Raw genomic sequence first — 23,858 nt, 5'->3', positions numbered from 1 at the left:
ATATATTTAAAAAAAAAAAACCCCAGACACATTTAAAATGTTAATGTGCATAAAAATAACTTTATTTTCAGTAAATCAGAACCAGCATTGAGAAACCAATGATTCATTGGCTCCACTCCGATGATGATTCACGTGTGGTATTTGTGACATTAAGCAGCAGAACATACCCTCCCATGTTTACCGACTCAGACCTGGGGCCGACCACCGACTGCTTTTTGAAATATTCTTTTTTAAACTCGTAATCTGATCAGATTTACTCCTCTGTCCGAGTCCGAGGTCAGCTCATTCCTCCCGGCACACCGGAGGACACGGCAGCAGCATTTCTCAGTTATCAGGCCTCAAACGAGTGTTTTTGTAACTGCGGCTGCTCGCGACGCCGGTCGTGTTCAGAGTCACAAAAATATGCAGCCAATAATCGACCCGAGCTCTGCTGACGGCAACGTGGCTCATCGACACAACATCCCTCGAATGAAGAGACGTACAGCAACCACATAATCAATCCTTCTACAAAAAACAAAACCATAAATACAAAAGCAAAAAAACCAACAAAAAAACAAACAAAAAAAAGTCTAAAAGATAGACACTCTTACCAAATAAAAAGTTTCAAAACTATTTGCTGAAAATCTGAAACTAGTGTATATAAAACTTTTAAAAATCACATATACAACAGCTTAAGGGTGAACACCCAAACCTGAAGGAAGGCAATAAAATAATTTGACAGTTAAATTAATAAAAAATAATAACAGAGGGGAACTAGTTGATCTACAGGTGGGAAAATAAAACACTGGAGGACATTAGAGGCGTTAGTATTAGCATCGGTAGTATCAAAACTTACATTTACAGTAAAGCACATGAAGGTTACTGTGAGGAAACCAAAGAGCAAAAACAAAACAATTTGGCATTTAAATATTTGGTAGATATTTCTGTTGCCAGAACACGGCTGAGTACCAAGTTAATATATTTAAGCTTTTTTAAAATTGATATTTAATGACTATGTACAAATCCTTGGTAGAGCAGTCTGAATGCCGCGTGTGCAGCCGAGCATTGGACCGGCTTACGACGGCGTCGAGGATCGCTCCGAGAACTGTGACTGAAAATATAAAAACTAAACAGCAAACAGTCGGTGTAGCTTATTGAGAAAAGCATCAACCCCATGATTTAAAAAAAACAAAAACAAACATAGCAAAGAAAGCACTGTTTCTGCAATCACAGAGCTCAACTTTTACACGGATTAGCACCTCAATGCTGAAAGAACTGAAGGAATCAATTTTAATTTGGCAAATTTGAGAAAAGATAAGCCACTCACGTTTGGTCAAAATTACATTACAGTCAGCTTAGCTTAGCACAAATCAATCGGCTAGCTAGATTTAAAACAAACAAAAAAAAAAAAACTAACGGAATTAAAGACCACATCAACGCTTCATTTTTTAATCTTAATTTATGGAGAAAAAAAAAAATCCCCAAATGTTACATTAGCGACGCTACTGTAGCGTAACATTAGCTGAGGAAACCCGACTTTAAATGCTGCTGTCAGACTGACTTGATGCTTAAAAAGTTGGTTAAACCCAAATCTGCACATTATAAGTCGAGAACATTAATTTGATGAGTTTACAGCTACTTCACACATAGTAGCGTTTAGCTGAAACAGCTTCGAGCACAGCTAACGCTTTTCACTTTCTAAGCTAAGCTAAGCAGCTATTCGGATATCGCTTCGTATGCTCGAACTCTGCGGGAAAGTGAGCGAGTCTACATCCGAAAGTGTCAACGCCTCGCTGCTACGACGTGCTCGTGTATAACCCGGGGTCTTCCACAGTTTATAAATTCCTTTCAGGGATTGGTACGACTCACTTGTCTGGTGCTACGTGCTGAGGAGGAACCAAACATACCAGGAGCTTTGAAGGAAAATAAAAAGTCTTTTAAGATCATTTTAATGAACTCTGCTGCATCTGAAGGTTTACAGAACATGAAGTGATCGTCTTACAGTGCAGAAACAACACTTCTATACAGGGCCACTAACGGAGCATGAAACCGCTGCACAACTTTCAGATTAAAACCAACTTTTTGTTTTTCTCATTATGGCATTAAAAAAAAAATTCTCATGAAAACCTCTTTAGTCTTTAGAAGCTGCAGGTTCAGAGGAGAGAATAAATAACTGGACCAATAAAAGTACCATTTTAGTGTTTTTAAAGGAAAGAAGGGAAGAGTCTTGTCCTGTTGGAGAGGAAGTGAGATCATGGCAGTTGAGACAGTCCACTCCTGTCGCTCCTTTTCCTTTTCTGAGAAAGCGAAGCCTTTGATTGGTTCAGAGAGCGTCGGTAATAAAGCGCACATCAGGGAGGAGCCAGTCTGTCGATCGTGTTGTCGGGGCTTCTCTCCCGATTTACCCAGCATCGCTCTGCTGGACAAAAGTGAGGAGGAGGAGGAGGTATTATGATGATGATGATGATAATGAGGCATGGTGAGGCCAGACGCCGGCCCTGATTGGGTTTTTAAGGGAGTGAGGTGTGTGATTGTGTGTGGTTGTGAGAGGAGGAGGAGCAGGAGGAGGTCGGGGTCTATGCGTAGATCTCTGTGGTGGGGGCCTTCTTGTAGATGGGCTTCTTCGACAAATCGTAGCTGCCCTCGTCCTTCTTCTTCATGCGATAGATGAGGAAGAGGATGAGGAGGATGGCGAACATCAGGCCAACGGCGAGGGCCGCGATCAGAGCTGGAAGAGAAAGTAAAGCGACAGGTGAGACTTTTTGAGCTATGACACCGATTCCGACTCCTTCCACCCAGACAGGAACCTCCTCCTGCTGCTCTGGGGAGGGAGCTCCTCGTTCTCGTCAGCCCTACACTTTAGAAATCATGTCATCTGACATCGTGTACAAGCGCTACCATGCTCTTGTTCTTAGTTTAAGGTTTGGGGAAATTTTCCTGCGTCTGATGTTAAAACTTGGGCAGCATTTCTACCTTTGGACATGTAAAAACTCAAAGTTAAGTTCTGGCTGATTCACAGATGGTTTTAAGAGCACGACTGACCTGCAAGGACCTCCGTCTTGCTCAGGATGCTCTCGTTGCCGGTGTGGGACATGAGGACATTGGACAGGTTGTCTTCTCCGCGATCCTTGTTGAAAGGGATCTCGTTCTTCTCGACCATCTCCATCTCGTTGACGGTTGGTCGCACCGGGCGCTCTGGCTCAGGGATCTTATTGTCAATAATGTCGAGCTGTAAATGAAGAGAAGAGAGTTTGTGAAACCTCTGCTGTGTGATGGAGGGTTTAAATGTTTAAGGAGACTTCAATCTCCACGTGCAGACGCTTCTCACCTTCACTGATGTCGTCTCGTCAGGTGACATGGTCGTGTCTGTGGAAAGAAGCAGATTCTTCATTTAATCTTACAGATTCTATGCAAATGTCAGAAATCGCTGCGCTGAGTGTTTTTCGTCAGGACCGACCTGCGTCACCAGATCCAGAGAAGTCGTTGTAATCTTCATTGTCATCTTCATTGTCGTACGTGTCATCGTCATCATCATCGCCTGTGAAGCCGAAGTCTGAGCCGATCGGGGCGTCTCCCGAAGCATCCAGATCGCCGCCACGTGTCGACACGCCGGCCGTCTGCGAGCTCTTCATGGGCATCCATGTCTCCGTCTCCCTCACCTGCTGGGACATCAGACGGAGGCTCAGAGGGACTTTATCTCAGTAACACTCCTTCGGTCTAATAGGCGGACACGCTTCCAGTTTCTCTGTAACTTTTTTGGTCAAGCCCGCCCAATCAGCCCCCTTCAATCAGCCCAGTTGCCACGGTTACCATCCCTATCAAAGCTTAACATGGTGAGGGCACATCAGCCACATTTAATCACATTACAAGAGTTTATTTCAGTGACCATTTGCCTGCTAAGCAGCAGGAATGGGATTAACACCCCCTCCCCAAATCCACCACCTAATCATACACACACACACACACACACACTTAATTAGTATTAAGGCTAAAACGAGGCGAGAAAAGCTCAAACATCAGCTCCTACAAACAAAAAAAGCCAAAATTCAGAGTTGAACAAAACATTTTAATACATCAAGTTGAGAACTTTTAGGAATTATTCTTATACAACGTTCTAAATCAAAGTGAGACATGAGCCTGATGTGTTTTACAGCACCAAACACGACGCAGACAACAAGGAGGAACCCATGTGATGTTTGTGTCCGAAAGGAAGCAGCCAATCGAGTTTCCAGGAAAAGAAGAGTGGTGATTATGTTGTCGGGAAAACGGGAACAAGCTTTTATTTTCCTCAGCACTGAGCTTTCCATTTAGCGAGAACAAAAGCCGACCACAAATCACACTGGAAAGCTTCCCGGATGTCCCGCAAACATCCTCGTCCACTCTCTCACAGATTGAGTCGTGTACGTCACGAGGCTCTTAATTACTTCCATCCCAGTCTTCATTTAAGGGTTAACCCAGCCCGCCCGGGGCCTCCCTGTTTGTGTGTGTGTTCTCTCGGATGCTCGGCGTGGTAACGATGTGTTTGAAGGTAATCCTCTCAGCCGCTGCCTTTAAAAAGCAGAGAAGAAAGAGGGGAGGGGATGCCCCATTGTGCCTGCACAGAGCTTTCAAACAAAGGCGGCCATTTTGCCGTGACTCCTTAGCAACAAGGTGGCCTCGCGAGGACTCGCCACTCCTGCTCCAATTTGTTTGGTTTCCTACACTTTCAGGCGTCTTTGTGTGCACGTTCCCTCGCACTTTACTCCATTTCGTCCTAAGTCCCTCTTTCCTGCTTTACTTACAAAGATTTATGTAAAATCCAGGAGCAAACATCAAATTTTAAAGAGTTTGCGGCTCCTTAAAGGTGAACAACTTGTTTTTAATGTTTTTATGCTTCGTGACGACAATCTTTGGGTTTGAGGGCAGTTGAACTAAACAGGACACTTAAATCATTTAAAAGTGCTTGAAAACATTCACAGTCTGTGTCCTTGAAGCTGAAACATCCAAACTGCTAACAGCTGGAAACAGCCGCAGCTACAGGTTTGTACTGTGTGTCTATTTCCACACAAATTTGATCTTTTCTTCTCTCTTCATGTCTTTTCATGTCCGTCCTGAGAGCTGTGGCAGTAAAGTACCCCGGCTGAGGATCGCTGCTCTATTATGTCCTCATTTAAAGCCCATACATGTGCAGCAGGGAGCCGTGATCCTGTATGTGTGCATTCATGCCTGCCTGCCTTTGTCAGTAATCCCGAGCTGTAAAGTGGTGACTGCTGGCTCTTCATTTCCTCGCAACCATTCACAGTCCTGCTCAAACACGTCCTCTGAGTCACATTAGAGGAATTACGCTCATTCAAGCCTCCGTGTGGACCCGTATGAGTCAGGCTGATTCAATCAGGTAAACCAGCATGACTCACAGCCCTTCATTTTGTTATATTTGACATCATTCCCCCGAGGCTCGTTTTACTTCGATTTGTGGTTACAGATGGTTTTAAAAGCCCCGAAAACCTGATTTCTCTGCTTCTTGCTACAAAAACACGTTTTCTTGCCTCACTCGAGGGATTTCAGTGATTTATTGTCAGGTTTTATGTGTTTAGTCACTGATATTACTCCTGTCAAACTTAAGGAACGTTAATGGCCCGAACCTTAGTCTGTGGAGTGGGTGTGGGCCTTTTTCTAAAAACAGGAACACTTTCTTCTCTTGCATTTTTCAAGTTCCACACAAACAAAACAAGTAAGAGTACATTTTGTCCTTCCATGTCCTGGGGTGTTGAAAAAGCTCCCCTTCCTGGTTCCTCTGACCTTTAACCCCTGCGTGGTGTAACTTGGACGCTTGCGTCCCGGAGGGCTAAAAGAAAAGAAGTGTACGCCTCTCAGGCTGACTGAGGCCTGTCCCAGCAGGTCCGGCGTATTCGGGAGCACAGTAAAGATCAAACACTCGAGGATTGAGTTACGTAAGGCCTCCGATGTTACTGTCACATCTGCGACATTATTCCACTTTTACTATAATTTCCCGGAGCTGGGACGGGGCTCAGGCCGACAGGCCAACAAAAACAACCACGGTGTTCCACATCCAGGAAAAACAAACATCAGAGCCAAGGATGAGCACCGGAAGTCTCAGTTTCTGTAAAAACTGTCCAACGTCAGCCTGAAAACAGCTCGGTAGGGAACACAGAGTGTGTGTGTGTGTGTGTGTGTGTGTGTGTGTGTGTGTGTGTGTGTGTGTGTGTGTGTGTGTGTGTATAAACATCTTCTAAACCAGCAGGGACCGGCGAACAGAGGACAGGAGCGCCCGAGCTGAGGTTACGTAACAAATCGACATGAAAATCCGCGCTCACTCATTTTACTGAGTGGTTCACTCAGTCACAGCCACAGGCCACAGCACATGTTACACTGTTAGCAGGCACACACTCATTCACTGTGTGAGTAATAAGAAAGACCCCGTTTATGTCCTGCATAGGGAGGGTACATATATCACAAAAAGACACCTGAAGTACTTTGTATACCTGTAACTTAGAGCACAGTCTAGTTATATTTGAATCTATATTTACTCTTCTTACTAGTTTTTGGTTCCCAAAATTGTACTTCAATTGTAGCCATTTTAAGGTTTGTTTTATGTATTTGAACTTTTCCCTTTCTTATTATTTTCATTTGAACTGCATTACTCTGCCACAGTGTGTTTCAAGGATTTACAGTTGTAAAGGTCCTGCGATACCTTTGTTTGTGATTTTTTCCTCTTCAAACAAACTTTCCTTTTCTCCACTTCAGCTCAAGTTAAAAATTAATTTAAAGCTGCTTTTATCTGCTTGGAAACACTGCCACAAACAGCCTGAGTGGACAGATTATCATTGTTCCTTCACATTAAGCTGAATGTGTTCATTACAAACAGCCTGAATGAGCTTCAGCAACACAAAGTCCGGCTACGTGCTCCACAGCAGAGCTCGCTGTGGTTCGGAGGGAGGCCGCAAACGCCTGCAAACGGCCTGGAAAACTCTGAAAGCCAAAGACTGGAAGCCCCAAGAGTTTTTTTAAGATCGTTTACTGACAGAAGAATCACAACCAGCCATTTTACAGCCAGTTAGCAGATCCCCATTTTGTCCTCCATCAGTGATTCACAGCCTGGTATGGTTTGGGCCTAATGTGCAACAGCTGATAAGCAGCCGGATATGGATGGCAGCCAAACCAACCCACCAAATGGATTCAGTGGAAAGAAATATGGGATAAGATTTCTGTTCAAGGCTCCACTTTTCATTCCCACAGAACCAAAGACGGACTCATTTAAGAAGAAAACAAAAAGCCTCCTCCCTCAGCTTTATCGTTTTATAACTCCTCCCATAAAAGCCTTACTTGTCACAGCACTCACTCAGATAAAGCCAACACAGAGGTCAAAGGTCAGAGTCAACACAGCTGCCCTTTGTCTAATAAAAAGTCCCAAACTGCAGAGCTCGTTGTGCCACGTGGTTACAGTCTGAGGCTACCAACCATGTGACCCAGACAGTCATCGCATGCAACAAAATCATTATGCATGACAGAAAAGTCACATTAGTGATGCTGACATCTGTGAAACAACCACTTCCATCAGCCAGATGATTAACTGCTGCTTTGTTGGGTTATCATGTGACCTTTTCTGTTACTGTAAGCACAACAAAAGCTTCAAACATGTGATAATCCCTCCAGAACGACCGAAGCCATCGGCTTTCTTTGATTAGCCTTTGAAAAGAGACGCCATCGCTCCCTGTAGACTCCATTCCTGCCCCATCAGACACTTCACACCTCTGTCCCATCACACCCTTCTGTATCCTGCCCATCTCAGCACGGAGGTCGTAAAACCCAAAACCCTCCAACTGTTCAGCTTCACAAAAAAAAAAAGTAGTCTGCCAGGAGTCCCACCAACCAGCTTTAGGACCCGTCCCTTCTATTGACACCAAACAATGCCAGTGGATGCCTCGAGAGCGTATCAATGACCAAGGTAACTGGGCTAAGCCTCCAGCAGCCTCCCTTCATTAAACTGTGGAAACAATCCCTCCATCTGCCAGCACGGAGAGGGGCATCTGGTCCTTTCACACAGCCGACTGGAGGAGGTTCAACGCGTGAAAAGACAGGAATGTGCTTCCTTATTCTTCGCCGTGTCCGGCGTCTCATGCTTTGTCCAGAAAAGTCAGTTTTCAGAGGCCAAAGCAGTGCTCGTCTTCCTCAGTGTCTGCCGTTCCCCCCCCCCCCATGCTGGTGATACTTGAGCCAGCAGGATTTGCACCAGCATTGTGTCACTTCATCTGCTGGTAAGATGTACTTCTGACCCCTGACATAACCGCCAAAGGAATCCAAAGGCCACGGGAGGAGTGAAAATCATGGCTTCATTAAAATCATAAAGCTGAACCGTGTCAGCTCAGCTGTTCCTTCAGGAGGCCTGAATGTGGTCGTCCTCAAACACTAACCAACGTTTTACTCTCCGTACTGACAGCAGAGCTCCAGATTCCTCCTACTAGGGCTGTTCGATATAACGATATATATCGGATGACGATAGAAAAACGTCTATCGTTTCATTTTACGCTATCGTTTGTTTCGTGGTGTCGCAAAATAAACTGTTTACGGCAATATTTTTTCATCATTTTGATGGTCACTGTAGTGGCTATATTAATTCCTTAAAGTTCTCTCTTTCTCTTATATTTAATATAACCACACTACAGACGGACAAGCGCTTGTTTTTTATGCGTTGTCGTTAGCAACAACGACGGTAAAACCACGGCGTGTCCGCTTGTTTATTTTCCACATAAACCTTTCACAATAAAGCTCAAGATCCTGTTGAGGCTTTTCAAAATAAAACGAGTCACGTGAAAGATGCAGAGTATTAACGGATGAGAAGCAAAAAAGAGCCGCCAGGTGCTAAAAAATAAACCTTAGACTCAAACGTTAGAACAGACTTTTCTCCGCAGCACGCTGTGTAATAAATACTCACAAAGAAAACGGCGGCCGTTACAACTTACGTCTAAAAATGTATAGTTCCATGCATCAGTTAAAACACTCGACTCCAGGTACACGACGCCCAGCTGGAAACACTTCATGCAAGTCGAGATGCCCGAGATTCACAGAATTTACAGGAAATGTTACATTTTTGTAATTTATATCGTTATATCGACGATAGATGTCTTAATATCGGGATATGAGATTTTGGTCATATCGCACAGCCCTACCTCCTACCTACGCCGGATCTATCTATAGCAGAGTGCCCAGCATCAGGCCAGCCACACTGAGCTCTCTGGAAGGGGGTCTGCATCCATTCCAAGGAACTGGAAAAAGCCTTTTGTGCAACAAGTATTTTAGACTTTTCATCAGACCATCTAACTCCGTCTGCATGTCATGGGCGAAGCTCCTGAAAACAAAGACTCCCGTTATCATCCGTGTTAGGCTGCTTCAGCCTGAAGTCTGTGAGGCCAGAAGAAACCTGACAGCAGCGTCGCTGGTTTGGCCCGAGCTCCGATTCCAGGATCTGTGTGTGCTTAGAGTGCTTTGGCTTCACTGTGGACGAGGCAGGAATGTGGCGGCTGCGTCGCCGAGGTTTTGGCTGCAGAGCTGACCCACGTGGAGGAACGCATTACTCAGTCCGACACGACGCATCTCACACACACGAGGCTCGGAGGTGTGTGTGTGTAAGAGTCCGTCACCATTTACCTCATTTTGCTGATGTTCGAGTAAATGTTCAAAAACAATCCCTGCCTCCCTCCTGACTCTCCTGAGAAACAGCTGACCCTTTTCTGAAAATAACTGGAGTAAAATTTTACCTTCATGCTTCAAATATTTGCAAAGTTATGGGCTCTCAAAATAATTACTTGGCATCATTTCTGGTCTCACATAAGCAGCATCGTTTCCAGAGTGAGAAACACATTTAACCTGTTTAAAAACTGCAGAAAATGTAGATAAAGTGGATTTTATACCCACTTTTTGATTATAGATTGTGTTCTTGGTGCGAGTTAGTTATTCATGCTGCGACTCAGAGGTAAAACATGCCGGATGAAGCTGGATATTGAGACTGATCTGTTAATCAGCTGTGACTGTATGTTGACAGTGTGTTAATGAGTGAGGGACGGAGGGTTAATTTGACTGAGCGGTCTGATAAAGCTGACCTTAGATCTGTTTATGTCCAAATATAGCCAAAAGGCCAGAAGTTTCCTACTAGGTCAAGTAAAAATATCCCAGATGTTTACTTAAATGCACAAAGAACAAATATGCTGATTTGTTTCCGATGAATATTTCCTGTTTTCCTGCTCGCAGGCTGATGTTTAAACAGATAAGACCCCTCAGTGTCTTCCCTGTAGTCTAACGGCCTGTAATGTCTGATTCAAGGCGGCAATATGCTGCCTGGGGGAGTGACATTAAAGTGCTGGAAGATAGAGGATGCAAGCTTCAGTAAGAGCTCGAGTCGCTGCAGGCATCCAGCCTTTTTTCTCCATTAGTTGAGGATTCGGTCAGAGATGTGACAGGATGAGCTCGGCAGCAGCAGGAAGTGACCAATAAAAGCTGCACAGATAAGATCAAACTCTCAGGAGGGGCTCATCAAAGCTCAATTAGCCCCGTCAGCAGAGAATAAATCGGCCCTGTCTGCTGCACAGCTGGCTGACTGTACAGCCTTATCTAAGAAGTCTCACAGAAAACAGGCTCTTTATCACACTGGATTTGACTCATTTCACTGACTAATATTTGTCTTTATTCATTGAAGGACAATAGTAACTGACTCAAAGTGAAGCTTACTGCTCTGGTGATTTCAGGAGTTTACTTTACGCTTGCTTCTTGACAAAAGAGGAAACATTTTAGTTTTCACAAAGACGTTGTTAATTATACGGAGAGTAACACGCCTTTTCTTTTACAGGGATCGTGCCAACTCATCCATTTCCAAACGTTAAAAGGAGCAGATGTCAGAAGCACAATTTAATCAAAACAGAAACATGCAGGTGTGTATGAAGGCAGTTTGTTATAGTGCTTGATGGTGACTGAAAGAGGAAGCATACACAGTGGGAGTTTAATTTTACTCTTCGTTTCTACAAGAGAGTTGTAGTGTTCTCAGTTCACAGCATGTGAAGTTGAGTTTCTTTGCTAAGACCCACAGTCAGAGGTCTTTCCTGGCCTGTGGGTCCATTAAAGGAGACCAGAAACTCATTCAAACATCCAAAACCTCCAAAGTTAATCATTGATTAACTCAGTGGATTAAAAATGAATGTAGCATCCTGTGCAGGTAGTAAAAGGTTAATGTGACGGTTGCGGTCTATAGTCGCGAGGTAGACCTCACACACACCACATCAAAAAGGCGCTGTACTGCTGAAATGCATTCGAATAAGGGAAAACCCTCACGCCACCCAAAAGCAGCCTGTGAGCTCTGCTGAGTGGGTAGGTGCCGTTTGTGGTGTATCAGCTGGGTTTTGTTTGTAGGAAGTAAATTTCCAGAAGCCGACAAACACAATGAGCCGTTATCAAAAGAGAATCAGCAAAAATCCCATAATCCTCATGCCTGTGACTAAAGGGCCAATTCAAAGTTTGGGGAAAGATGATGGTTAATGGTTACACACGCAGTTCAAGAAAAAAATGTTTGAAATTATCATCGCACACCTTTTCTAGCCCACTGTGTTGGATTTTGATGGCATCACCTGAGGCTTTATGCATTTATGACCATCTTCTAACAACTAACAGAGTAATCAGTAGTGAAAGCAATGGATAGTAGCAGCCGCACATAAATAATTACCAAAAAAGCCCCATTACAGATACATTAGAAATATTGGGTCGATATCATTTGGCTGTCTGGCCGCCTGCCTTTGGGTGGTGTGCTTTGATTATCATTCCTCATGCCCGATACATGTGCTGTGGACGGGTGCTGGAAACAGTCTGGCTGCAATCCTGAAACAAACATGTGCAAGTGGAGGACGAGGAGACTGAGACAGCACAGGCTGACATCAAAAGGCCTCCCTCCGAGGCTCGCCGTTCCCAGAGGAATCACGGCGAGGCTCACGTTCCCCTGACATTTAAAAAAAATAAATAAAAGCTCCTGACTGGAGCGCTGTCTACGCATGCACTGCGTAAACTCCCCGAGACAACAACGTGATCAGCATACTGACCCCCTGCCAACCAGCTAGCTCCAGCCTTTCCCCTCTCTCGTTCCAGTAGGACCTCACGAGTGAAGTTGCATTTGCTGGTGCTCATGGAGCGCTAAAGGTAACCTCCCAGCTCTACCATCGCGGACTACAGCTGGTAATAAGAGTCCTTCTCCATCCAGTTGGCAAGAAAATCCCCAGAATAAAACAAGCCTTGCCAATTGTAGTCATAGACGATGAAGAAGCAGCAGAGGTTTGCTGTTATTTAATTAAAAATAGTAAAAACACAACTTTCAGGCCCGAAAGCAATGTCTAAACTTCTCCAGTCATTACGAGTTACCAATGTAAGATTTTTGAAGTACTAAACACAACTTAATGCATTCTACTGTAACGCTGACCAGATGCACAAGTTTACAGGCAGATAAACAGTTTTCCTGCACAACTTTATGCAACCTCCAAAGTATTTAAAGTCTGGAGCAGTTAAAATGTTGTCTGCAACATGTTTTATGATGACACTGGTGAAAGCCACAAGCTGAAATGGCTTTGTCAATCAGATTTTATATGTACAAGAAGTGTTTCTGGAGCATAACAAGCTTTTCTACGTATATATGTATATAAAATATAACTTTCTTTTGCTTAAAATCTGCAAGAACCCCTCTTTAGAGGAACAGCACACAGCAGAGCTTTGTGCTTATAATCAGAGACTGCTCAGCATCTTAAGACAGAAATGGGCAGTTTAGAGTTTGACTAAAAAAAAAAAAAAAAAAAAAAAAAAGCTGAAAGTGATATAACCAGAATTGGAGGGGTTTTATGGTCGACTTCTGCCCTGAATGCATTCATATAGTTCCCGTTACAACTGCCAGAGTATGCAGTGGTTGGAAAAGGGTGGAGGGAGTCCGGGGGATCGGATTCGACTGCACTCCGTCGTGGGCAGGAAGGACAAAAACCTCCTCTCTCTGTGTGCCAACATTCCTGGGCCCAAAGGGATTTTATAGACCAGCGGGCAGCAAAGCAGGAACCATTATTACATCCTAGTCATAGTATTTATCATGCTCCCACCCTGCACCCCATCATGCAAAGGAGACAAAAAAAACTAGCCTTAAAAACCTGCTTCATTCTGGTGCAAATGATCGAGGAGGGGGGCAACTGCAAAACCAGTCACATTCCAACAAGCTCTAACAAATGGACTCCAGAGGCAACAAGCTGAGGGTTTGGTGGGGCAACATGGATTAACTCTGGGGCAAAGAGAATTTCTCTTACCATGATTAACCACCAAAATTTCAACTTCAAGGACATGTGTTAAATTAAGTCATAGAAACTGGACTTCTATTTCCATAAAGATGAAAGATACCCTTATTTATGGCCAAACAAGCCAATTTTTCAGCCCCTTAAACAAGATGTTGTTTTATTCTGTCTCATATCATAATTAAAGGCATGTGTTTGGCGTTTTCTCAACATTTTTGACATTTCAGAATAACGCCCTGCACATTAGCTCAAACATTACACTCGGGGCTGATCTTTCCTATCTTTTTCACCTTCACCCTTGGCTTGGCAGCGAAGGACCATACATGGGCAGAAAACGCTGAGGTCAATGGAAAATAAAAAGCACAGAACAGGGTTTGTTTGGCATGCCATGCTATCTTAAACAAACTGATAAAAACAGACAAGCTGACCAAAGCGAAATGGCACCAAGTTCCTGCTGGCATCCAGTTGATATGAAATCTGACTCAATTCTGTGATAAAAACATTCCGATTGTGCCTGTGGCTCTCAGAAAACCCTTTTTCTGCATTCAGAACATGTTCTATTGTCAGGTAAAAGAACATTGTTATCGATTAGCAGGGAATGCCAAACCCACATACCAATAATGACCTCGTGGGCAGAAAGAAAAGGCCACAAGGAGGCAAGTATTGTGACAACTCAGAGGCCAAGTATGCATTAAAGGAAAGAACACCAGGGAGAAGGAGGTCAATATCTGGAGCTCGTTTCAGGAAGGAAAGGGGGAATGTTTTGGTGGGAAAGCTGTAGGTGTAACCACACTAGGCTGGCTGTGTTAAAGAAGTGGAGTGTCACTTATAAAAAGGCCCTGGGGCCCTATTGAGACCCCTCCAAGTGTGCAAAATCCCCGAGAGGGCCGGTCAAGGTCACCACAGGTCACATACCAGAGGGGTGACCAAAAGAAAGAAGAAGAGGAGGAGGAGAAGATACTTTGAGGAATGTAACGGACTGTAAGGCCCAATCAGACCGCCATGTTTTGTTCCAGCCCCATCTCACACCAAAATGCGGAATGGTGGAATAGCTAGAACCCCGAATATAACCATTATGCTGCTTAAACTGAGAACCGCTCCAGCCTACAAATGTGTCTACAAATGGTTAAAAGTTGTGACCTGTTTCACAAACTTAAGTGTGATTGTACAGACAACAATCTGCTCTGAGATTAGCATCCTTTAACAAATCCTGCCGCATGTCAGACATGCAGTTAAACCAGCTCTTACTGCTTTTTGCTCATTCTCACCATTTGTATGGACCAACTGGGCTGAGTGGAGGGGGGCAGGGTGCATGTTTTTGTATGTGGGTGGCATCAAAAATGTTGATGTTAACACCAAAAATGATTAATCAGAGCAACAAAACAGAAGCAATGTAACGCATGTGTGGGCAAAACAATTAAAGACTTGTCTTTTTTGCATAATGTGTCCTCAAATTTATGCCTAGAACAATCTAACTATCAACAAAGGAAAACTTTCAATCCACTGTCTCTGGAACTTTAAAAGTTCTTTTATTGCCCAACTAAATCCAAATACATCCCGTTTGCAATACCTGTAGACATGAATCATCAGCAAATATGGATATACCCACGCTGCAGGGCTTTCCTAATCATGCTTGCAACACCTCCAGCTCCCCTGGTCAGCTAATTTATAGACAGTTAATGGGAAAGCATCAGAGTGGAAGGGGCGTGACATGGAAAATCCCACTCAAACTGGGATTTGGTGCCTTCCAGCTCAGCGAGTCTCCTCATAAACACACAAATCCTACTAATTAAAGTCAAACTTTGTTCTAACAACAACACATGGAGTCACCATTTAAGTCTCAGTGGCTCCAAAAGGAGTCTGCACTCAAATTTCCCCATTATCTCACACTGGCACCAACCTGGAGAAGTGTACAAAGACACAAAAAGAGTCTGGCGTGCATCTGTATTATTACCGGGGGGCAGGGAACTGTCGCTTTGATCAAACAGCACTGATTCTCTTTGGGAAGTGTCTCTGGGATTCATCCTGGAAAAGTGACCCCCCCTAACAGGGCCCCACTCGGGATAATAGCTGCCGTATCCCAGGAGAAGCTAAGTGGCTAACAACTCTCATTTCCGTACGTTAAACAGTGGGAGAGAACAGGTAAATCACAGCCTTCGACTCCCGCTAATAGTACAAACACAGGGCTAACCTCAGCAAGATGGCGCTGCCGAAACAGAGATACACAAGTTTTTGAAGTTGAGCTGCTCACTGGAGAAACTACTTACCGACTCTGAGAAGACGGAGGCAGTGGATAACATCAACACGAGGCAGAGGGTGAGCATGGCTGTTCTTCCAGGTAGTTCACAAAAACAAGCGGGAATGTCGTCTTAAACGTTAGCTTAACGGGGATTTATAGCTTTAAAAACAGCGCGCCGAGCGTCTTCAGTGTCCCGCCGCTGTGTTCCAGTATAGTCCAGCAAATAATACACAGTAGAGCCGTCCGCCTCTCGATACCGTCACCGTTTCTCCTGTAAAGTTTCTTTCGTTCGCTGCTGCTGCGCTTACTGAAGATCCGCCGGCTTGTCTGCCCTTCTTTACTTGGCTCTGTAAACCAATCAGCGGCCAGCGTACGTATGACGTGTGGAAAGTCAGCACATTCAACAGGTTGTCCGCTGGCTCCGCCCATTCTCGTTCTTTTATTGTTTACCTCAGTTATTAAAAAAAACATTTTTTTTAAAAAGTGAATACATAAATGTAAAACTCAGTAAAATATATTTAAAAGCAGACAGATAAAAATACAATAACAGTGATAATAAAACGTAATGAATCAAATCATTATAAAGAAGTAAATAAAAATAATATTCCCTTTGTTTTCTTTCTTTTAGTTCTTTTTTGTGTATTACTTTTACACATATTTATAAATATTCATTTTTAAAGAAACACAACAGGGACTAGTAAATAAAATAAGAAGCTAAATGAATAAATATTATTTATTTTTAAAATGAATAATTGCAAAGGATTTGTAAGCGCAGCTTTTGTCTTTCATGTTTAAATACAGAAAAAATGTATTCATATTCGTGTTTGATCTTTCCTTACTGAAGATAGCTGTGTAAAGGGTGTCTGTGGCTAAAGTGGGTCGTAGATAGATCGGTGGTTTGATTACTCTATCTGCATGTGGTACAATGAATGCTGACAAAGGCTCATATTTATCAGCTGGGCATGTAAATCATGGAACTAGTGATAAGTTAGTGATAACTAGTGTATAAAGGCGTCATTGCAGTTATACAATGTTTTATGTTTTATGCTGTGGTTAAAATGACAAGAGTTGACGTGACGTCCTCAAAGTCACAAAGACAGAAATCACGAGTTAAACCCGTGAAACTGACCAAATTGTTGAAACTCTGGAGCAAAGACGCTGAAGAGGAAACAGCTGAATGGTGTTCATTTTCAAAATTCAAGCGGCAAATGGAGTTCTTAGTGGCTCCGCGGGGACAAATACACACATCCTGTTGTTTTTATCCACTTTTGTTCCATTTATCTGCTACACTGATTCTACAAAATAGCATCAGAAAGTGTCTCTGCAATAAAGATGGGGAGGGTTACGGCCCTGAGAGATTTAAAAAGGCTTTCTAATGTAAATCTGCAAAACATTTGGGGTAATTATCATCTCTGTGGTATCACCGAGAGACTTAGACAATCTAGATTAATCCTTGTATGCTGAATCAATCAAAAAGAGGGTTTCAGCCAACAGCTGCTGTCGTTCATCTTCATTAAATCCAAGATAAGAAGCTGATAATGAGCCATTGTATGGCCCACAGAGACCCAGAGGGAGTCATCTTATCTGACACAGTGAGGTCTGAGGGACTCAATAGGTCTGATTTGTGTTTTACACTTCCCGGTGCTCCAAATTTTTTGGAAACCATATTTGAAAGAAATTCAGACGCATTCAGCGTTTTGTTTTGCGTGTTTCCAGTAAGGGGGCGTGGCTGCCAGCAGGGGCTTTCTGCAGCTTCATGGAAATTCTTTGAGTGACGACATCTTCCGCTAAACTTCCTCCCTCCTTTCATTTCCCCTTTCACTTTCTTTCCACGGGTCTCTCGAGGCTTAAAGCATAGATGAGTTCACTACTTCATCCTTGGAAACCGGTACCGGGATTTCTAACCGTTTTCTTGTTGTCCTTTCGTGTCGAGTTGTTTTATGACCTGTTGCATCACACTTTTTCGCTTTTCTTCCGGTTTGCAGTGTCGGTGATGAGCTGTGTGTAACAGAGCCTGAGCTTTGTGTTTGCTAGTGTGTCGTGAAGTGATTTCTTATGATACTTTATGAATTTAATCTCTGAAATTCCTCCCGAGAGTGTGAAAGTAAACTTAAAGCACCGTGTGCTTCACACTACTGAGAAATTTAATATGTTTTTGTTGTGTTTCGCACACATGGTTAGTTAGCTTATTTTAACCTGGATAAAATTAAAATATAAAACATTTAAAAAATACAATTTATTTTCTATTTTATTTTTTATTTTATCTCGTGTAACTATTTTAAAGGTTTCTCTGTTTCATGCAGACTGCAGTGAAATGGTCAAACTTGCCACATGTCAATAAGTGAAGCACACATATAGCTAAAAATGGTACAAAAATGATGTTAATATTAATGTTAATGAGACATAAAACAGGTTTATTAATAAAAACATCTTGATTATCAGAGTGTGTGAGTCTCATTCTTGGAAATTACCCTGAAGTTGTTTATGTTTGAAATCAGCTGTGGGGATTTTCTTGTGTTTTTGAAATGTCCCTAACCCACTGAACAAAATTAAATACGAAACAAAAGAAAGACACATTTCCAGATTAGAAAAGATAACAAACAAACACACACACACACACACACACACACATATATTTACAGACAGGCTGAACCGGGAAAACCCAGCCATGTGTGAAAGCTGTCTGCCTTTGTTTCCTCATACTTATGCAAATTTGATCAGGATATATTAGCTGCAGACACGGAGGGAAATTTTTAATATAGACGCTGTTAAAGATGCATTGTTTGGGTTAACTAAACCAGGAAGTGGGATTTTCCTGTTGGTGATGTTGGATCAGCTCAGGATTGATGGATGGGTGAATGAATCCCCCATAAGTCTTGGAATACTGAACCATTTACAAAGTGTGACTCATATCTTTATCCAACTATCTAAGACTGTGGGTAAACCGTCGGTTTGGGGTTTTATTCACCTCACAGTCAGATCAGATCAGCAGCTGCATAAACAAGATAAACCAGGTAAAATCCTGCTCAGCAGGACCACAAGCAGCTGATAATACACAACAAGCTTCTGTTAACACAGCCACACACAATGATATAGGTCTCTGTGTAAAAGACCCCCAAAGCATCCTTCTTGGAGTTATAGCATTTCTTTTTTGGGTTAGGGCTCATGTGGGACTAAGACTAGAGATTGTTTTTCCTTTATCAGTTATCAGATATTAGATTAGGTGACTGTACAGTCCTAAAATCTGTCAGTTTTAAAACACAACTGGACTTCTAGTTGTTCTGTGCTGACAGCATCAGAAGGAGGCAATTTGGGGAAAGTATTGGCAACCCGAGCTGCGTGTGTGATCAGCCTCGTCTCAAGGCAAACTGTGAAATAGTCTTCTTCAGTGATGCACATTGTTGCTGTTTTGTGACAGATGATGCACTATAGGAGGTACAGTTTGTGTCTGCAGCACATAGGTTGTTGAGCGCCTTTAGAGAACACATGCCAATGTGACAACCAAGAACAGCAACGCAAGAAAAAATACCTCGAAAAACAAATTATGGCTGGGATGTTTCAAGTTGTCAAGCTGGGTAAGGAGCAGGATGTATCTATACTATATATGTATATGTAGCTTGTATACTATACAAGACAAACATTTAGAAGCTGAATCGCCATCAGCTGGTGAAAAATAACTCTAAGATAAAGTAATGTTGAGATGACATCAAGACGTGACCTCAGAGTCGACTCGAGGCGGTTACTGACTGCTGTCTGGAAGTCCGTGTTAGATGTTCTGACAGGCGATGATCTGAACAGACCTCTGATCTACGTGGAAAACATCTGTCCAGCTACGGTTCAGTTTTTCTTTGGTCGCACCCAGTTTTTTGAGGAAGATGATGTCAGGCTTTTAACCAGTGTTTTCGAGCACTAACTGAACACAGATGTGGCGCCAACAGGGCAGGAAACTAAACAAAAATAGGAAGTATAATTGACCAAAGCGTGAGTGGAAATAGAGATAAAAAACTGAAACAGGAAATGACTTCACGAATCCGGGGTTTTGGCTCATAATGGCTAAACCTAACCAAGTAATTCTTATTCACTAAAACTAACTGAGTTCTGTGGACCTAAATGTAAAAGAAAAGGTGAGACCTTTATTTGGCTCATGTAGAAGTTCCACAATGAACACAGTCTAGTTCGGTAACTCGGCTGAACCACTGACAGAGGAATACAATAATAAGGGCTGAACGGACAAACACAAAGGACGGGAAAAGAGAAACAAGACCTCGACATCAAAAGAGACTAACCGTAAAAAAAATTAGAACAAAAGATTATCAGATATAGGATAAACAAGAAGTCACGGACAAACCACAAGCAAGACAGAGGGAGCACAGCCTGACACTGACACTACAATAAAGGAATCCAAACAGGAAGCAAAACTCAGGATTTCAATTCAGTTTTATTTATATAGTGCCAAATCACAACAACAGTCATCTCTGACCAATTTATACTGTAAAACTCCCTTTTAACGGGAAGAAGCCTCCAGCAGAACCAGGCTCAGGGAGGGGCGGCCATCCACCCCGAGGGGCTGGGGTGAAGGAAGGAAGACGGGTGTATACACACACTGTGAGTGAAAAAGGTGAGCGAAGAAGAAACACCATGGCATCATGGGAATCCAGCAGCAGCCTACACTTAATGCTTTATCAAAAAGGAAAGTTTGAAGCCTAATCTTAAAAGTAGAGATAGTGTCTGTCTCCTGAATCCAAACTGGAAGCTGGTTCCACAGAAGAGGGGCCTGAAAACTGAAGGCTCTGCCTCCCATTCTACTTTTAAATACTCTAGGAACAACAAGTAGGCCTGCAGAGTGAGAGCTCAAGTTCAAGAAATAAAACGCCACCTCACAAGGATAAGAAAACCTAATATGAATAATAATGAATTCCAAAGACGAATTCAAAACTCAAAACAAAGTCCTGCCTTTATCACCTGAACCTAACCAGGTTCTTCTAGTCATAAACAAGGTATGGATCATTTTTTCACACATGATTTGCAAAACTGAAAATCCAAATGACAAAAATGGAAAAACCAAATTCTTCAGTGAAGTCCAGTGCATGAAAGAGCAAACTGGTCAAAGAACTGAAGGCAAGTCCGAGTGAACCTGCCCTCACGCGCCTGCACATCTGACATTTAGAAAGGTTCCATGATATCAGAGAGATGAGAAGTGAAAGACAAAGCCAGCTGTAATTATCCCATGATAAGGGGAAGCCCCAAAGGTCACATGCCGAAAACCACTAAGTCACAAGAGAACGTGTGATAAAGAAGTAAGACTTAGTTAATCATAAGGGGTTCCTCATAATAACGACCAAAGACTTTATCAGGTTAATGATCAAACGTTAACCTTTAAAAACTTCAGTCATAAAAAATAGCAACGATTTCACTGCAGCCCCATAAAGTCACAACTTCTCTGTGGTTGAAACTATAAAATTGTCACATTAAGATAATTAAAATATCAGTCAGATTCTCATTATTACCTTTTCAAATGCTAAATTTAGCATGCTAACATGCTAATAGGCTAATGTGAAACAGGAAATATGTTTAAACTCTGTTTTAACTTTTCTTCCAGTTGTAGTAGTTAATTATTATACATACTGCTGATATTACATCCTTAACAGTTTCAGTAACTAAGATAACAAAATATCAAAAGTATTTCATTTTTATTAAAGCACATATTTAAAATTAGCCTTAGCTAACACTAACCACTAGCACGGAAAGGTTTATTGGATTTTAGCTTTTACTTGTATTTTTAGCTTCCATTTTATTTCATGGATTTTGTTTATAGTATGAGTAAATGATATAATTTATATAATTACAATTTCAATCAGAATGTGTAGTTATGTGTTTTGGCTTTGGAGGCCAGTTTACTGCCTTAATTTCACTGAGATTAATATTTAAATTACCAGAAACACAATTATCTCTTTAAAAGTGATTTAAACATATTTTAAATTGCTCTGGTGTTGACTGGTGCATTACTGGTGTGATCTTAGAAGGTGATGGAGAACTTTATACTGCTGTGCAGAAATTAATATATATAAATAATCAGACTTTTTAGTACCATACTAAAACCAAACATATATACACGGTGTAAATAACATGTGTCTGCTTGACAGACTGGAAGAAAAATGTTTAAAAGACACTAAAAGCTGATGATCCAACTCATCTTGTTTCTCTCAGTTTAAGTCAACAGCTTTAAAACATCAGTGAAAAAAGCAGGTTGGGTAAATTCTCTGAATAAAGACTTCTCATAAAAGTTTACAGCGGATAAAATCCGCACAAAGGCAGAGGGAAGAGTCTAAGACAGGGGTCTGCAACCTGCGGCTCTTTAGTCCTTATACTGCGGCTCCGCGTGGTTTGGGCAAATAAATTAGAAGTATTTAGCTGAAGTGTATTTTATTTATGTTGGTTCTTTTTAACTCGTAGTTGTAAATTGGAAGATTATTGTGATATTGAAATATAAAAATAAAATTATATTCTATTATTTTTTCCTCGCTCAAAATAAGCATCACACTCGCGGAAGCCGGTATACCCGCCGAAACACCGTGCATTTATCCAGACTTTCAACCCCAGGTAGGCCAATTATGGATCTTCGGATCCACATTATGTCAGCAGCTGTTCTCCACCGTGAACTATGTTAAAGACAAACACCGCTCATGCCTGACAGATGACAGCTTACAGTCCTGCGTAAACTGACTTCGTACAGCCCCGATTTGCGGACTCTGTGCGCAGAGGTTCAGGAGCAGAAGTCCCATTGTAAACAAATTACTGCAGACCAGACGATGTTTCCATGAGCATGCTTTTGAGCATCTCTTTATTGAGCACTTTTCACACACGGTTGCTGTACGCATACAGCCGGCTGTAGCTTTTCAGCTCACAGCCCGACACACACCACCAACAACACAGCACAGATAGCGCAGACATAAAGGCAGCGAGGCGTGATTGCGGGTGCCGCTCAGGTGCGTCCGCCTCCCCTGCAGCAGCGCTGCAAACCACGCCCCGCCGCACGTATTAACCAGGTAAAATACATATTTAGGCAGAATTTTGCAAATATCTATTTTTCATTTTTCAGCAGCATAGTGCTTTTTTCAAATTATTTTTTAAGAGTCAGGTCAAGGCTCCAACAGCCCAAAGGCGATATAAGGGAGGCGGCTCATAACAGTTTTTGTTTGCTACATGGATCATTTTAGTTCAGCTGGGTGTCTTTGCTTTTGTTATATTTCTTTAAGAGTTCAAAATGTGTTGATTACATAAATACAATTTAATTTTCTCTGTAGCACTTCATGGATTTCATAAGCAGCACACCTTAGTTGTTCACACAAAGCATAAAGATAAAAAACAATATATACAGTGTTATCTTCATTTTAGATGTCAAAAAGTATTTGCGGCTCCCAGTGTTTTCTTTTGCGTGGAAACCGGGTAGAAATGGCTCTTTGGGTGTAAAAGGTTGCAGACCCCTGGTCTAAGAGGTGGCTCAGATTTGAAAGGAACTTCTGTCATAAGTTCTTTGCATACTTTATGGGCCATAAAATGTATATTCAGACTTGGAAAACTCAAGAATCTGTGCTTTCACTTCTTGTGAAAACCACAAATGATGAGCAGCTGTTCAGCAGCTGTGCACTCTGGAGTCTTCAGTGGAGATTTTTCAGTATTGTGTAATGAGAAAGTTGCAGGGCGGACGTGTTACTGAGGCTTTGGCGCCACCTGCTGGTCACAATTGAATACTACATGTTCATGAGTCGAATGAAAAAACATTTCACGCTCAGGAGTGAGGCAGTTCCTCAGATGGAACATATCCGAGCCTTCTCAGGTAGTTCCTGGAGGCTGGAGGGGAGATGGAGCCATAATCTGCTCGACCATCGAGCCTATCCCAGCTGTCATAGGGTGAGAAGTGGGGTGCACCCTCGACAGGTCGCCAGGCTGGATCAGAGCTAACACAAAGACCAACATTCACACCTCGATCCATTTAAAATGACCAATTAACCTAACATGAATGTTTTTGGAGAGTGGGAGGAAGCTGGAGAGAACCCACACAGGCACAGGGAGAACATCCAAACTCCACACAGAAAGAGCACACACTGGATTTACAACCACAAATAAAAGAAAGAAAGAAGAAAAGCAAAGAATAAAAGAAACACCATCAACAGTTAAGGTGGTGTTTTTAGCTGCTAACAGCTTGTGTCTTTACGTGATGTCATAGGCAGCATCATGCCGTCAAAGCCTCTTTATTTCTTTGGCCCAGAAAATAAAGTACATAAGTATTTCATATCGTGGACATGTGGCAGGAGGACGCACACTCATCTCTGCTCACATCA

General features: G+C 42.5%; 1 protein-coding gene across 2 annotated transcripts; it reads right to left on the bottom strand.

Moving 5' to 3' along the window:
• Positions 1–40: 40 nt before the first annotated feature.
• On the bottom strand, positions 41–15,853 carry sdc4 (syndecan 4). Of its 2 annotated transcripts, none has more exons than XM_031735725.2 (5): positions 15,545–15,853; positions 3,437–3,641; positions 3,308–3,345; positions 3,022–3,208; positions 41–2,707 (listed from the first exon to the last, which is right to left on the bottom strand). In XM_031735725.2, the coding sequence occupies exons 1-5, from the start codon at positions 15,599–15,601 to the stop codon at positions 2,556–2,558; spliced, it is 639 nt and encodes a 212-aa protein (XP_031591585.2). In that variant the 5' UTR covers positions 15,602–15,853; the 3' UTR covers positions 41–2,555. The 2 variants fall into 2 exon arrangements, with proteins under 2 accessions (XP_031591585.2, XP_031591586.2); XM_031735726.2 differs by having other exon boundaries at positions 3,437–3,638; positions 15,545–15,852.
• Positions 15,854–23,858: the final 8,005 nt, after the last annotated feature.

This window comes from Oreochromis aureus, linkage group 5 (assembly GCF_013358895.1).
Source record: "Oreochromis aureus strain Israel breed Guangdong linkage group 5, ZZ_aureus, whole genome shotgun sequence".
Classification (NCBI taxonomy): Eukaryota; Metazoa; Chordata; class Actinopteri; order Cichliformes; family Cichlidae; genus Oreochromis; species Oreochromis aureus.
The sequence above is the reverse complement of the archived record's forward strand: the minus strand, read 5'-3'. Positions and strand labels throughout refer to the sequence as shown.

Bases quoted from the DNA above. Each gene is read 5' to 3' on its own strand.
- sdc4 (XM_031735725.2), bottom strand. From the start codon at position 15,601: ATGCTCACCCTCTGCCTCGTGTTGATGTTATCCACTGCCTCCGTCTTC. The intron at 3,642-15,544 runs GTAAGTAGTTTC...CTGATGTCCCAG, and splicing joins CCTCCGTCTTCTCAGAGTCG to CAGGTGAGGGAGACGGAGAC. The intron at 3,209-3,307 runs GTGAGAAGCGTC...CTTCATTTACAG, and splicing joins ACGAGACGACATCAGTGAAG to CTCGACATTATTGACAATAA.